This window comes from Mytilus edulis, chromosome 3 (assembly GCF_963676685.1).
Source record: "Mytilus edulis chromosome 3, xbMytEdul2.2, whole genome shotgun sequence".
Lineage (NCBI taxonomy): Eukaryota > Metazoa > Mollusca > Bivalvia > Mytilida > Mytilidae > Mytilus > Mytilus edulis.
In genome coordinates this window covers 27980951-27999171 of record NC_092346.1, presented here as the reverse complement: position 1 = coordinate 27999171, position 18221 = coordinate 27980951, and the positions used below count along the sequence as shown (strand labels likewise).

The following is an 18221-nucleotide window of genomic DNA, read 5'->3' as shown; positions in this document are numbered from 1 at the left end:
ATGGCTCTTAGCATAGGAAACGCTGAAATTGACATGCAACCTGCTAGCACATCTGAAAAAGGTAAGTGCAGTAAAAACCTGCACACAATAAACTTTTAGCAGCCATTTATACTGCTTCCATGATTAAAGCAATATATTTGAGCAGACAAATAAAATAAGTTATTCTCATATGTGACAGACCAGACATTTGTCTGCTTCTTCAAAACTCCTATTAACGTTACTTGAAACTATGGTGTACATCAAATTGTTTCTTTAAAAATAATATATGAATGTCTTTTTGTATATTTTCTGTTCGATTGATGTCATACGTGTATTTTTAATACTAAATAGGTGAATATTAAAAAAAACCTGAACCCTTATGTTTCCCTTTCAATGTTTAGCTGCTCTTTTTTGTGTATTTATTTGTAATTATTCCAATTGTAAAAAGTTATTATATACAAAAAGGTTAACATTTAGTTCGCCAGATGCGCGGTTTGTCTACACAAGTATTACTACAGTTGTTCGGATCAAATCACTAAATCTTCACGGTGAAATTCATAACGAAGTTTAAGTAGAGTAATATTACATCTGTGAGACCGACAATTCCTTAGTGTACCTTCCAAATGATAAAAAATGTAACCCGGGAATATTTCATCAATATTTGTTTCTTTCACTTCATCTGTTATGATGAAAAAGAGAGAAATGATTAAATATAAATTTTATCTCTACTTGCATCAATATTGCATCCAACTGGGCCTTTTTAAAGGACTTAATATACATGTTTTATAAAATTTTGATCTGATACATGTCGCATTGCAGTTTCAGAGAAAAACTGACAATTTCTGCTCCAGTTGTTTTTTTTTTTTATTAAATTACCATTGTTATCGTGCTTATCTTCATAAATTAAATTGAAGGGCTTCTTATACGTACGTGAATATACCATCAAGTCATTCATCGAGAAACCAAACACAATCAAGTATGAAACTGTAGAAATTATGCCAAAGATTAAAATAATACTCTCTGACGTAATGCGCAGGAGTAGGCGGACAATCCCAATGACAAATATGGTGTTAAATAGTGTTTGCATAGCACGTAGTACTTGGACATGTAGAACGTTCCAACAAAGCGGATTTCGCATGAGAAATAATTTCTGATATCCAAGTTTGCCAACCAAACACGAAGATAACACCAGAAATACGGATAAGCACAGAAACATTTTTCGTCTTCGATCTGGCTCTGCATCAATATATATTTTAAAAGGAGCAAGAACTGTCTTGAGTTTGGTTGCAGGTTTCTTTTTCTGTGGAAGCAAAAGAAATCCCAGAACGAGATTGATAGCAGTTAGAAACAATGTCATTATGATTGGAAATTTAAACGCTTCCTCGAAAATCCAGAAACCCATTCCGAAAGTTGTAACTGCTGATGTTAGCATTCCTGTTCCTTGTACAACGGTAATCCGGAAACTCCTGTCTTTACCCTCTTCTGTTGTGTCGGAAATACTTCCAAAGATTATAACCATTGCTCCACTATATGTGCCAGTCAATGCAAAAATAACTTGTCCAAAATACAACACCCAAGTAGGAAGTTCGTATACTACCGTAAGCAGTAAAATTATTTCTTTAGCCAGTGTACCACAGGCGCATACAATCCACATTAGTCGTCGTCCATATACATCTGAAAGGTACCCAAACAAAAATATCGGAATTACTGAAACAATTGTTACGCATAAACTTAAGTACATTAAGTTCTCTGCTGCTTCCCTTTGTATTATATCACTTGAGTCGTTCCTATGACTAGTACTGGTTTCATTTGACACATGACAAGCTGATTCCGAGTCTTTTAAAATATGAGCTTGATTATGCTGCTTTGCCGTTTTGTCTATCAAATAATATGACTGAACTGGAATCAGTGTCATTACTGAGATTGTATGGAGAATAACTAATATTTCAACCGGAATGCAGTTCAAAATCGCGGAAGAAATTCCCACCATTCTAATTAAAATGTTACTATTCTCTGAAATCAAGAAAAGAAAGTGAAGTTTGAATATTTTCTGGATCATAAGAACGATTTAGCTATATTTTAAAGATACTCACATCTTAAAAAGCAATTGTAAAAATTAATTTTATTCACTCTTTATACTTTATTGGGTTTTTTTTTAGATGTGAGGCGAATAAGAGCTCAATACATTGTACAGAAACTTGTTTATTGTTGAAAACTGATTGTTTACCTGAAGATTGTAGCTGTCTTTGGTGAACTTATTATGTTGTTCCGTTACCTTCCTCTTATAGTTGATGTGTTTCCCTCGGTTTTAGTTTATAACCCGGATTTGTTTTTTTTTAGTTGCTGTCTGATGAACGTATAGCCCACACCTCATTGTATTTATGAATTTTACTCCTAATCGAGTATTCAGAAAGCTTCTTTGTGTTTTCTCTGCTTTATTAGTTTTTGGCAACTTACAATCGAATAAAAACAAACAAACAAACAAACAAAACACATTAAAAATAATAAATGGTTTTTTTTCTTTCTAAATGACCATGTGAATGTATTTGATCCAGACTTCCCATATGGGAAAAATGAATGATCGATACCATTAATGTTGGTTATAAAATCATAGATACAATAACGTTATTGTTAGTTAAGGCATGTCGCTATGAGGAAGTGTTCCTTGACGATACTTGATCGTGAAGAAGATCAATAGTATTAACTAGTGCACCCGATAATGTAAAATCTTACGCAGCGATAAAAGATTTCCGACTATGAATTAACCCGCAAAATATTTAAACAACTGAAATAATCCTATATGGTATGTATATCTATGCGGGTGTGTAGTTTTAACAGTAAAATCGGATATAGAGAAAGACCTTTTAGTTATCTTTCGTAATTTATTTTGTAAAATTGTTTTAACACTGTCCCAGGTTAGGGGGAGGGTTGGGATCCCGCTAACATGTTTAACCCCGCCACATTATTTATGTATGTGCCTGTCCCAAGTCAGTAGCCTGTAATTCAGTGGTTGTGTTTGTTTATGTGTTACATATTTGTTTTTCGTTCATTTTTTTACATAAATAGGGCCGTTAGTTTTCTCGTTTGAATTGTTTAACATTGTCTTATCGGGGCCTATTATAGCTGACTGTGCGGTATGGGCTTTGCTAATTGTTGAAGACCGTACGGTGACCTATAGTTGTTGGTGTCTGTGTCATTGTGGTCTTTTATGGATAGTTGTGTCATTGGCAATCATACCACATCTTCTTTTTTATACTTTATGGTGAACATTATCAATCACTCTCTTGGCATTGAACTATAGTGTCAACAATCTTTGATTTCCAATCATTATTAAACAAATAACACACGAATTGTATGATATAAGATAAAAGAAAATATGTGCCAAAAGAAACGAAACAATTATACTAGTAAACAAGTTGTGATCAGAAATTGTTATTTCGATCTAAACAGTTCTTCAAAGACTGAACGGTGAATTATCAAGTCATTATTCAGTCTTTCATATTAAACTTCAAACTAATCTAATGCAATAAATTTAGTGCTGTTTAGACAATTGCCTTGCAGTTATAATAGATCCGTTCAGTCTATGTTCCGACTCTTCAGTAGATGTTATTTACTTTTAGACATAAACAACATATTAAATTGAATTTAAAGCTACTACAATGTAAACAGTTTGAATTTTACTGTTAGCAAATTTGATGAACAGTTCTGAATTCAACGCAGTTGATAAGTCTCAAACTTGACCTGAAGACTGAAAATGACTAAGTATTTTTTGTTGTTGAGCGTTTTTAAAAATGTTAGAATCAAAATAACTGTTTAAGACTAAAATGCATTAACTAGTGAATTAAACGGCGTTTTATGTTTCCGGAAATTGGCATTACTTTTCCAGGAAAAAAACAAATACGTTTCCGGGAAAATAAGTCTAGTGTCCTGAAATAAATACCTTACTTTTCCGGGAAAATAGTAACAATTCCGGAAAAAATAAATTACTACCTTTTCGGGAAAATTATTAATGAATACCTGTTGAACGAAGAGAGCAAAGCCATTATAAGATGTGTAGCCAACACGTCGTACAAAGTCCAAAGTAGTACATTCACACCGTTTACAGTTTGTGTGTTTTGTTCATTAAGGAAGTCCATATTCTCCTTTTCATATCTTCGAACGGGTGCTTTAATAGATACAGTTCTCATCTTTACGATGATGTTGTTTGCAGTTTTAATAGCACATAGACAAAGACAAAAAAAATGATACGATGGCTAGCGTCAAACTACTCGTTTTAGTGGGCATGAAAAAACTCGGCACCATTGGTTGGTAGAAATCTCGAATTGCCATCTATGTAAAATTCCAATATGTAATCTCCAAACTTCATGCATTTATCGTCAGATGGAGCATCTGTTCAGTATTAATTCTACAAAGCATTCTTCAATCGTATTGTTTGGCAAGTAAGTCAAACCAAAGAAATGTGTAAGCCATTTTCCGAATTTTTGTTCTGGTAATATCTAATAGATTGTAGATATAAGATCAGAACCTTTTTTGTATAAAAATTAAAAATAAATAATTTATCTAACATATTTTCAAAATTTACTACCAGGTAAATTTCCGGAAAAGTAATAAATACAAACTCTGGAGTCGTATACTTTAAGTTACCGGAAACGTAGTATTAAGAACTTAGGGGAAACGCAATACGCCCAATTAAAAGCACGAACACCAATTGCTCATATAAACACTTAACCCTTACAAAAAGTAAGAAACACATAAGAGTGTTATTTAAACGGAAAGCAGCATACTGACTAAAAAAAAGGCAAACACATGAACTAATAAGACATATCCGTTCTCATATGTGACAGTGACATCAAAACTAGATAGAAAATGATAGATCGACGACACTTGTAATTTGATTTTAGGCAAAAAATATCAGGTTTAAAGTCATATGCCTTCCCTGACCTAGGGTAAAATATCTGTAATTCGAGACATTGGTACACTGTTAACACAACCAATAGTCTATTTTCCTACAACTGACTTCATTCCGGAGTATATAAATTCTCAACTGATAACCGACTAAATGGTGGGATATTGTGGTACTTGGTCAAGTAAAAGCAGCTTAAGGTGTAACACCACTATTTATTTTCCCCAATTAGTCTTTGTTAAATTTGCACTTTTAAAAAAAATGTGCAGAATTTATCTTTGTTTCAAGTAAAGAAATGCTTGGCATGAGTAAAGTTTATCCTGTCCAGTACTATGTTCAAAATTTTAAATAACATTTCATTGCATATAAGAAATAACCATCACTGGAAGTTAACCAATCAAATTTACACCTTTTTTTACATGTGTGCAAGCTTTAGTAACCATGTAACACCTCAAGCTTCTCAAATATTCTATACAAACTTCAAATACAAAAATATTGGTGCTTTGAACCACCCAAGATATATGTCTATGACCCAGTAGCTTTTTTCTGCAATGAAACTGTCTGATTCAAGAGAATATTTGTGTTCAACCCTTTTTCGTATGCAATTTGATGTGACGTACTATGATTTGGTGGTATTTATTGCCTAAAAGGAATAAAAATTAGTGCAGTTTGAGAGGGAAAAAAGTGTTTCATATTTTCTATACACGACAAAAATCATCGGAAAGCTTTTAATTTTTTCCCATAAAATGTCCTTGTCATGAAAAAAATATATAAAAGTGGTTAAGTTAAGCGAATATTTGAGTAATGCAAATACGCTAAGAAGTATATATAAGCATAATATATATTATTTTTACAAATTGTCTGTTAAAAAAGAATTTGTATAAAATAACAACTAAATATGTAAACAAGATATACATACATTATGTTTGGGTTTTTTTTGTAATTGATAATCAATTAATTACTTACTCGTTGATGGAATATGTTCGTTGCGGTTCTGTAGTTTGCATGTTGTGTCGACTATTCTATTACTAGGCCACACCAATTTAATTTCTTGTTTTACTGTTTTTTCGACTCCAAAAATTGGGCGAGCGAGTAATTCGAAAATTTTGATGAAAAAAATTAATTTGCAAATTTTTTAGGCGAAACTTGAAAAGTAAGGGCGAGCGATTTAATTTTTTTTTTTTTGTAAACATAAAGAACATGGTATAAAACATGATTTACCACTTGTACTATGACATTTCTTTAATTTATCAACTGATGAAGTGTTTTTTCTTTCCTTTTAACCAAGAAATAATGAATATTTATTTCAACTGCTTTAAATTATCTCCATTGAATTGTCATAGATGTAGTTCCTCTTTCATCGCATTATAACTAGCAACATTACAGCTGTCTTGCAAGAAACAGAGACTGCTCACTCTTCCAGAACACCTGTTTTCGCCTCCAGCTTTTTGTGTTCAAGCCGTTAGTTGATGTCTGGACATTTTAGTTTTTTTGTGTTATATGTTGGTTCTTAGGGGTCTCTTTTCTTTCAGTGTTCTCATTTTTGTTCTTTGTCTTTTAGGCACTTTATATATATAAATCAGATGTGGTATGAGTGCCAATGAGACAATTCTCCATCAAAGTGATAATCAGGATTGGAACAATCCCTCAATGTAATAAATATTCCTTTTAATAGGGGTACATTTTAAGTGATATAAAGTATTTTTTTGTAAAATAACACTTTTTGGTACAAAAGGGCACATATTTATATTATTTGAAGAATCTTTTGCCAAAGAACTATACATCTATCTTGTATTAACAGTCCTTGTATGGTGTAAACTTCCCACTAACACCATACACCATTAGACCATACACCATTAAACCATACATCTTGTACCATTACACCATACACGTTACACCTTTGCACCATACACCATACACATTACACCATACACCATTCCCCATTCTATCTACATGATCCGAAATTACCAATAATGCAATTAAATTTCAAATATTAAGATTTTTGTTATTGTTTATGTTTACAATCCGAAAAATTAGAATAAAAAGAACTTCGATTTCAACCAATGAAATGTCGTACAATGTTCATTCACACCATTTCCGATCGCACGTTACACAATCACACCATTCCTCATAAACCATTACACCATTCCTCATACACCATACACCATAGCACCATACACCTTACACCATTGCACCGTATGCCATACACCATTACACCATACACGTTTTTTTTGGGAAGTTTACACCATCCAAGGGCTGAGAGGGGCATAGATTTCTTTTCAAACATATTTTTTTCTATTTAACATGTTTTGACAAAACATCTATTCCATTTTAGAGGGGGGAATTGGTTTTTCTATATATGGGCAACACATGTCTAACAATTTTGTAATATTTTTTTACTTTGAGGACAGTGACTCATTTTAGGGATTATTCATTTGGAGGGTTGTTCCCAACCTGATAATGCATTTAAAGTTCGGCCTTCAGCACAGGGCTTTGGTTCAGACCACATAGCGTAAAATGACTATGATCGACTATTGTAAAATAGTTATCAAAGGCTACCAGGATTAAAATTTAATACGCCAGACGCGCGTTTCATCTACATAAGATTCAGATCAAAATAGTTATAAAGCCAAACAAGTACAACGTTGAAGAGCATTGGGTATCCAAAATTCCAAAAAAGTTGTGCCAATCCATCGGTTTTAGTTTGTAATCAAGACTTGTTTTCTCTCAATTGATTTATGACCTTTGAACACCGGTAAACTACGTTTGCCATTATTTATATTTTTGGTAAACATTTTGACGAGTTAAGTCATCACATACAACATTGCATACAACAAATACTAATATTAAAACATACTTCTAATACTATCAAGAAATTTCTTGTTAATCAAGATGACACAAACCTGAAAATAAACTGTTGAAAGTCGTTTTGCTAATTGGTCCTAATGATCCCGACTTATCTTGGTCTTTCTCGAAACAAATTCAAAATCAAGTCTTGGTTTTACCGGTATAATATATTTTTCTACTGATTGCCAACTTTACCTGTGTCTTTTTGAGAAAACATAAAAAGTATGTTAAGGAAGTTTGTTATCATTGATGATTTGACATGTATACATAGATTATGCAATGTTTACTGTTAAATTTAATCTAAAGAAAAAAGTTGTATTTAAGAGTTGACGTAAATGTTATTATTTAAACAAAGTGGGCACAGACGTGTGTTGTCTATTGGGCCAATGCTTACAACAAATAATTGTTCCCTCTCGAATCCTCTAAGGTACAATCATGGATTCGCGCCTATTCTATTGTCTGGTTGGCTACTGCTATCAATGTTTAATGATTGTGTACTATGGCATGGTATTAGTTGCAAACATTTTATATTTTTCATTTAAATGCAATATTTTTTATCTAATTGGTATATTTCTTCAATTTAATGCAATATTTTTTATTTTACTGGTATATTTCTTCATTTAAATGCAATATTTTGTTTATGTGAATGGTATATTTTTTCATTTAAATGCAATATTTTTTATTCAAATGGTATAATTTGTCATTCAAATACAATATTTTTTATTCAATTGGTAGAATTTGTCATTCAATTGCAATATTTTTTATTCAATTGTTATAACTTGTCATTCGAATGCAATATTTTTTATTCAGTTGGTATATTTCTTCATTTAAATGCAATATTTTTTATTTGAATGGTATATTTTTTCATTTAAATCTGAGACTACTACAACACATTTTATAATATTGTATTTGAATGACAAATTATACCATTTAAATAAAAAATATTGCATTTAAACTGAGACTACTATAACACTCCTCTCTAAGTCCAGATACATGTTATCATGATGTTCTCTGATGCTATATCATTTTTTCTTTTCTTGATCCTCAGAGACGTTGCAGGAAGGCAAACATAAAAAGGAGCCGGTAAAAAGCCTTCCAGAACGTTATAATTATTTGGACTAAGCCCCATCTTTATGTAGAAAAAAAATCACCTAATTACGACAGCTGTGATACTCCGGTACTAATTCTTTAATTACTAGTTACCAGTTACTAACCCATGTTACAACAATAGTCCTATGACATAGAACATAAACTGTATACTGAGGCGTGACCCTCACATTTTGGACTATCTATAATATGTGCTCTCATGTCTTATGCCGCAAATCATTTTACATTTAGGATTCGTTGCTGAGTTTTTTTTACTGTTCACATCTCCGAATCCCAGCATTTGTTTTTCAAGCCCCACAGTAGTTCAATAATTAATATACCTATGTCTTTGTATAAATAAGTATTCAAAATATATTTTTCTTCAGGACTTTTAAACGATTTACTTTTCAATACTGCATTGGGAGGGGGAGGGGGTATACAAGTTTATTTTGTGACACAATATATAATATAATTAGATACAAATCTCTAATGATTTTTTTCACTAAATTATAGGATTGTACGTTTAGCAATTATTTAGACCCGTACAAAATGTATAATATTATAAGATACACTTAACAGGGGCGAATCCAAAACGTCTGTGTCTAGGGGGGAAGGGGGGGGGGGGGTTCAGATTAAAGACAGTTTCTATAATTTTATATCTTTTAGTTTTTGCCATTTCACTTTTCACTCTATTCTTTATCCTTTGATCTCTATTATATTTGTGCTAAAATATGCGTGAAATATTTGTTACTGGCTATTTGGCAACCAAAAAACAATCGACGCATTCTTTATATTTCATCATTTCTTTATTATGTTATCTATAGGTTTGGTCCCGCCCCATGTCCATTTTTTGCATATTATTCTCTCTATGTAAACCCAATTTCTGTCCTGATGGTGACTCATGCATAGCATCAAATGTGGTTATTAAGGGAACAGTCATTATTTACCAGCTGGGGGGGGGGGGATTCTTTAGCGAAATGAACAAAATAAAAATGTACCCCCAGTCATATTGTAAATTTAAAAATGACCCCCCCCCCCCCCAAATGTAGTAAATAAAAAACTTTGACCCCCCCCCCCCCCCCCCCATCTGGTGCTATTATTTATCAATGATTTAAACCATTTAATTAACAGCATATTTTTATTGTAAGATGAAAACATGCATTTATAAACATATTTACACAACATCACAAGTTTTAGATATAAACAACTATAAACATGACTAACCTATTCTTGTACAACTTCTTCACCACTTTCACTCACATCTTCCATATGATCACTCATTTCTCTGTTACTTTTACTTTCATCTGAATCTTTCGCACTTTCATCTCGACACTCTAGTTAAGCTCCCTGTCTCCAACATTCATGACTGCTTTCATACAACGCCCAGTATCTCTCTTCAACACTGTCACATACATTTTCAAGGATGAGACACTTGGCTGTGTGTGTGAAAACATTTTTTTCAAATAAAACAAAGAGAGCTTTTGCAAGTTTTACCCCTATGTTACAAACCTGATCAATATCAATGTTATTTGTTTCATTCTCAACTGTATTTTTACATATGTATTGTAATCCATTGATATTGGAAGTAAATGTAAATTCATCATTTGATACTGTCAAATTATGAAACAATTCTTTCTTTGAAACATTACACTGCCGCAACGAAATGTATGTTACTTTATCAAAAGGGTGCATGGAATAACAACAAACTAGTCCTTTATCAACATCCAATATCTTGTCCCGAAAAACATTTTTATCTGGTTGATGTTCAAAAAAAGATGAATAAATCTCAAAAGCATTTTGGAATTATATAAGTGTGCTGCACTCAAGATGATGTAAAACAGCAAGTAATGCCAGCAGAGAACGAAAATCAAACTTGGAGTTTTGTGCTTCATACATGTATCCATTTAATTTTTGTCGATTTTCAAAAAATGTAGAGCATGTTTGGAGAGAAATCCGAATATCATTTTCACAATATTTTGTTTGAAGTTTTCTTTTTAAAATCGTTTTTCTATATAAGGCTTACGTTGAAATATTTTAGCATTTTCCTTCTTTTCTCTATCCATCTTTAATTAAAATAAGACTGTGTTGATAAACAAATTGCTTAAAGTCAATAGTATCTCCCAAAGAGGCCACTTACTATGTAACTGATTTGTAGGGATGGCCGGGCAGCTGGAAAAGGTCACTATTTCATGCTCTATTATGTATTAAAAGGGTGAGACATTCAGATTAAATGTAGCATTAGGCAAAGATTATTGCTTGATCCTATCGCACTTATCTGATACTAATCAGATGTCAGTATTTATTTTTGATGCAGAACCACAGTCATAAATACATCAGATATTTGTCAAACTAATTTATATCTATTTAACTTCCCATGTGATATATATATCCTCTTGTGCTAGTCATTGATGCTATAAATCCAATTATACCTATTTAATATTAGAAGCATGTATACATGAACCAAGATAACAAATATAAAAAGCAATTCCACAGTGTCAAGAAAGGAGAACATAAAATTTTGTAGTTGTTGAAAATTCTGTTTGAAAAAAATTGACCCCCCCCCCATTTAATAATGGAACATTTTTTTACCCCCCCCCCCCCAATATGTTCATCCAAAAATATTTTGACCCCCCCAAAAAATTATCCAACCCCCCCCCCCCCCCAGCTGGTAAATAATGACTGTTCCCTAAAACAAGAAACATATTCATATTATAATAATTTACTGTATGCTTGGACTTAGAGATAAATGTCATTAGTCCCTGATCATGTAATAAAGTAGGTACAATAGCATTTTAATGCTGATTATTTAACAATGCCAATTTTTGGGAGAAAAGGGTAGGGGCAAGGCGTTTTTAAATCATGTAAATGGGGCGCGTTTTTTTTTGTTCTTCGGTAGTGAGCCATAAGAAGTCCATTTCTGTTTTTTGTTTTTGCATTGGGAAGATCTTCTGGCTCTCTTCCACCTCTTCTGTTTTGATAGGTTGTTTAGACGACAGAGGCACATAACACACATAGCGTCGTTTAGTCTAAATAACATTAATAAATTTATATGAACTACACGGACAATAACAGTTAAGGGACGATTATTTTATATTCTAGGTAAGGGATTTTGATTGATTGGTGTTAAACGCTACTTTCAACACTATTGGGATATTCCGTAGTGGTCAGTTTAAATTTATGGATAAAGGATGGGGAAAGGAAGAGAGGGCATAATTATTCATTTTAATCTGTCGCTAATCGTGCCTATTTTTCAGCTCTTACCAGGCAACCATACTCATATATATGAAATCCTTCTGTCACCGTCCCCAACAAATCAATAAATATCAAATGGTTTTCCTCTTATTTGACACAACTTTAAATTGATTGATTGTTTTGTTGCTAATTGTTAACGCCCAGTGACAAATATTTCATGCTTGTTAAGGAAAACACAAGTTTAGAAGTCAGGTATATAATATAAAAACGAAGAGATGGGATATGATTGCTAATAAGACAACTATCCACCGGAGTTCAAATATGAAGTGGATGTAAGCAATTATACACAATCGTAAGGCCTTCAACAATGACAAAAACCTGATACTGTAAAAGGTCCGACATGAAAAGTGTGAACAATTCAAACGAAAAAAACTAACGGCCTTATTCTACATAACAAAACAATTTGCAAAATATCAATTACGGGTCGAGACATGAACCAACGACAACCACTAAACTACAGGCTCCTGACCTGGGACAAACAAATAAAGAATAGTGCAGGGTTGGTATAAAAACGAAGATGTGGTACTGTATGATTGCAAATGAGACAACTCTCCACAAGAGACCAAATTAAACAGAAATCAACAGCTATAAGTCTCCGTACGGCATTCGACAATAAGCAAAGCCTACCACATAGTCAGCTATATAAAAGACCCCAAAATCACAAATGTAAAGACGTTACGCGCGATGTTCGTACATGCAAGCGTAACACAACGTCGCGAATATTTCGTAACGTTCAAACCAAATATTCTGCTGAAACGTTGTTTTTAAGCAAGTGCGACATTCTTGTAAGACTCCGCAAAATCGACGGTGCTTTTTAACTACTTATCGAAAATTGATGTATTTTAGTTTTTTGAAAAATTAAGAAAAATAACATTTTAAAAATCATAAAATTCTACCATTATAAGAGCAGTGATAAGCAAACAATTGACGTAAATTTGAGTTGAGTTCGTTTTTACGTCAAAAAATGGCGGTGCGACAACCTTATCAGCCTTTGAAAAATCGCTCATAAATTACCATGATATATCATTTTTTAGGATATTTGTCTTTAAATTCATAAAATTAAGCAAATTAACATTGATGTAGTAAATACAAATACTATTTTTTTCATTTTAGATAAATGTTTTTTGATTCTCAAATCTGGAATCCCACTTTTTTTCCCCATGGGACAGATTTGCCCTTGTAGTATGGAACGCGTTTTTTTCAATGACGTCATCATAACGTCATAAAAAATGCACAAACGACTGAAGGAACCATTCTGTTTAATAATGGAAAAAAACGTTTTTCAAAATATCAAATAGTTTTGACGAAAAACATAGTTTAGTGGTTACAATAAATGAAATATGTTACGCGGGACAACCTAAAAATCGTCGTTTTTAAAAAAAGAAGCTTGTCGTATGCAGCATAAAACATAGTTTCAACAATAATTTTTTTCGTTTTTATTTTAAAAATCGTTATTTTTTAAAAATCGTTATTTTTTAAAATACGTACAATAACAATGAATATGATATCACAAAATTACATATTTTGGACTTGCATCTTGCCAACTACACCGAATTTCCAATGAGGTACGAACATCGCGCGTAACGTCTCAACATTAATTCAAACGAACTAACGGCTGAATAAATGTAAAAAAAAATGAACGAAACACAAATATGTATAACACAGCAACAAAGGGCAACCACCGAACTACAGGCTCCTGACTTGGGACAAGCACATGCATACATACAGAATGTGGCGGGGTCAAACATGTTAGCGGGATCTCAATCCTCCCCTAACCTAAGACAGTGGTGTAACAGTACAACAACATGTTTGTGAGCAAACAGAAGACGCATTAGCAGCGAGTGTGTAGTTTGTCAAAGTTTATGCAAAGTTTGCAAAAGTATGTTAGAAACAAATGATCAAAACGTGTGCACGCTGAACTGTTTGTATCGTTAGTGTAAGAACGAAATTCGCTCCAAATAAAAAAAAAATATTTGTCTCCTTTTTGTATGAAATTACGTAAAAAAGGTTCGAATGAAAAAGAAAAAAAATTGACAGTAATTTGACCTATAGTTGTTATTAATCATTTCTACGTCATTTGGTGTTCTGTGAAGAGCTGTCTCGTTGGCAATTGTACTACATCTTCTTTGTTTATACTAGTACAAACATTTCTGGACAAACGAAAAATACGGACAGACAAAACAGGAAATAGCCCAAAAAACAGGTAAATATAATCTTGATCGATGTTCTTATAAACCAACTTCGAAAGATAACTTAATCGTACCTCTTTTATTAATTTTCAGTCATTACAAAGTTTGTTATTGACAAATTCATTACAAAACAAAAATAAGTAAGGAACAGCCGTAGTACCCCGTCGTTTAAAACTCTCAGAGGCATTTGTATTCAAGATTAGATATTTTTAAAACAAGGAAGAAAACAGAAAGAGATACTTTTGATACATCAGTAGCGTACTTTAGATAAAAACAACAGTAGTATACAGCTGTTCAAAAGTCAACAATCGATTTAGAAAAAAACAAATCCCGGTTACAAACTAAAACCGAGGGAAACACTACAACTATAAGAGGAAAACAACAGAATTTCACAAACACTGTACTGCAACAACAACAAAAAACACACAAAAAAACACAAAAAAAAACGCAAATACACATAGAAACGAACTATTTGATAACAACTACCATACTCCAGAGCTTGTACAGAGCATTTTAAGAAAAATGGTGGTGTAAACCTAGTTTTATGACTGGCCAAACGTTCCGCTTATATGACAATGTTAAAATATATCTCTGAATTTAAATCACTTCGTAACAGTAATACAGTCCAAACAAACGCAAGAACACTTAACAATGAGAAATTCATCAATGAATAATGCAGATGCATTCAGTGAGATGAGATCCAAAAGAAAGTTTGAAGTCATACTATTCTACCCGTTGCGCGCAATTACATTTGTTTGATCACCAATACCTGTATAAGTTGTTAAGTTATTATGATGACCAACACGTAACACAAGAGGCGCTTTGCATCGTATGAATAGTTTTTCTATTGAAGTATTTACGAAATATATGTCATATAACAGTAAACTCTTAATCCTGTAAAACACTCTTGATTTTTTCTGTAATGTTTAAAATCCTAGTCGAACTAGGGGATATAAGTAACAAAACGTCTTATACCTTTTGTATGCGTTACATGAAGCTGCATTTTACTCAATATAAAAAAGACACCGATATATGCTTCTTGTGCAACCACAAAACACTTTAAAACAAATTTAAAATTCAGGATATTTTTCAGGGTTTACAAACATTTTCGTGCTTTTGAAGGGTCTCATTCGAAGAAAGAGGCAAAACAATGGTAGCGACAATTGAAACATGTCCTTTTTTAATGTGCGCATCTTTCTTAGTGTCAATCTATACAATATTTAGTAAAAGATAAAAGGGCTCCGAACAGTTTTAAAATGAACTCGGTACTACACGAATGGTCTTTTAAAAAAAAATAGTTTATATAATAAAAACAGGAGCTAGCTCCCTCCACCCCAAGTCCCATGCTATACTTCAACCCTTTAACTTTCCCTAAAATTATATTCAAACCATATTTTCATCTTCGTACAAGATAACGGGATGCAACTATCTTTTATTAATATTAAATATATTTTTGACAATTTGTTTACCTATTATGTATGTTTGTTTTGTTCACACATCGTTGTCAAGATAGTGGAACTTTATGCAACTGTACGGTTTCAGCAGTCAACAGTATGTGATAATCTTAATAACTATACAAACAAATATATATCAACAAAGAAGCACAAAAAGGCATATAGACCAGCACTCTCATAAAAATAAAACACAAGGATACACAACTCTACCATAGCGTAATAACGAATACGAATACGAATGTGTGTACTATTGTGACATTGTGTATATATATACAATATAATAATAATATTTGTCAATGTAATATTTGTACATCTGACCCATGGGACCCAGAAGTTACGTAAAAATATAAATCTGAAAATATAATAACACAATGATGGGATGCATAAGTACGGACCAACGTCAAATGGATTACCACAGAACGATTACACAATAAAAGTAATATTTACAAAACCAACATAGCTTCTTTTGTTGTCTAAAAGGGTAGAATTTCACAGTTTGTCAAGTTTGGAAATTACTAGACGAGTTTTGTTGCATAAACAAATCATACTAGGTTCTTATAATCAAGAATCAATGATAAGAACAAAAGTTTTTTAAAAAGTAAAATGTACCTGAATTAGTTTAACAGTTTATGTGTACAATGCATTGTTATTTTATTTAATTGAATATTTGAAAGACACAATTGATTATAGACGTCTGTGTCAGAAACATGTGTTTTCGTTTGCAGACATGTTGATAAGAAGGTTGCAACCAACTCTAAAGATGTTCTATTTTTGTAATTGTTTCTTATTAAGCAAACAGATCAATGTCATGCTTAAAATTGATTGCGCAAAGGATATTTTGAAAATTCATGATAATCAAACCGTTGCATGCAAAACCCAAACATGTACAAAGCATATTTGATGTATGTATCTTACTTATAAGACAGACATGTGTGGTCGACTGGGGTATCTTGTTTTACTTTTTATTCTACACCAAGAAGACAAACTAATCGTGTATGGCATCGGTGAGTGATTTATGAAATATTCTATTATTCCTGTTGATCGACATGGCTACATCTAATGATCTACGACTTTTCTGACATTGGTAGCTCCATTTTGGCTTCATTTTGAAATTGATATTTGTTTTAACCTTTCTAACAAACAAACTAAACAAATATTTTTTCTGATTTTTTTTAAAGGATTTTCGTAATTGTTTTCATACCCTTTCTTCATAATATTTATTTTTCGCCATCACCATTACTGTGTGATATATCTTCTTTTTTTTTTTTTTTATTAATGACGATACCAATCTAACAAAATACGTGCTTTAGAATATTACAATTTATATAAACTCATTTTGGGGCGAAAGCAGAAGATTCGTTAAAAAAATAAATTGTGACTATCTGCTTGCTGGATGTCTTATAAATAAAATCATCATAAGTTATTTTTTAATGGAAAATGTAGAAAATAAACTCATTACAGATACCAGGACTAAATTTAGTAAATACGCCAGACGCGCGTTTCGTCATTTGAATAGATGATTTAGGTTGCCTTATTCATTGTTATTGTAAATGTTCTAAAATATGGGCCTTCTTCATTAATGACATCGCAGTAACCGCGCCCATGATTACCTATAACAACATAATTGCACTTCTAACCGTCAACGTTGAAGTCTTCTAGTACATACGAAAATACCTGTACCAAGTCAGGAATATGACAGTAGTTGTCCATTCGTTTAATGTGTTTTAGCTTTTAATTTTGCCTTTTGATTATGTCTTTGAATTTTCCTCGGAGTTCAGTATTTTTGTGATTTTACTTTTATCTTATTAATTTACATTAAACACGATGTGTGATGATTCCAGTTGAATTTATTTATTTTGAATGCCGCAAAACACAAGTTACCTATTACGAATTAGAATACATAGAAACAGAAAATCATGTGTATCCCAGTGTTTAGATGATATCGATGCACACTTATCTTTATTTGTATAGGCATCTTTATTGTTATATAAAAATACTTATAGCGGGTAACATGTACAAAGTACTGAACAGTAGAAAGGAACACATACAAACATACAAGAACGAACAGCGTACGATCTAGATTACCTGATTGGTACAGACAATGTGTTCTTGTTAATTTTGGAACGCATAACACCCTTCACAGATTTGTTATTAAATCAAAACGCACATTGAAAATAACTGAACATTGCAGAAGATACCAACAGGATGACCAATGACAACAGCAGTGTTTGATGGATATCACTGCTTAAGAAAACGAGAAAATACACAGAAACAACATGTTTTACATTTTATCATAAAATTTAATGGAAATTTGCACGTATTTGCGAGAGAAAAGTATAAAAAGTGGTGAAATCATTTGGAGAGAGAAATCATTTTGACCCTTTTGCTGCAATTAATTCTATAGAAAATTGAAATGAGGAATATTTCAAAGAAACAATAACCTGACCAAAGAGCAGATATCAGCTGAAGACCACCAATAAGTCTTCAATGCAGCGAGAAAATCCCGCACAA

At 32.3% G+C, this 18221-nt stretch overlaps 1 protein-coding gene across 1 annotated transcript in view; it reads left to right on the top strand.

The window, feature by feature from the left end:
• Positions 1-18221, top strand: part of LOC139515139 (uncharacterized) — a 37098-nt gene continuing 18877 nt past the window's right edge. Inside the window, exon 1 of the mRNA XM_071304700.1 lies at positions 1-61. Coding sequence (XP_071160801.1) covers positions 1-61 — 61 coding nt within the window. The remainder of the gene's footprint in view (positions 62-18221) is intronic.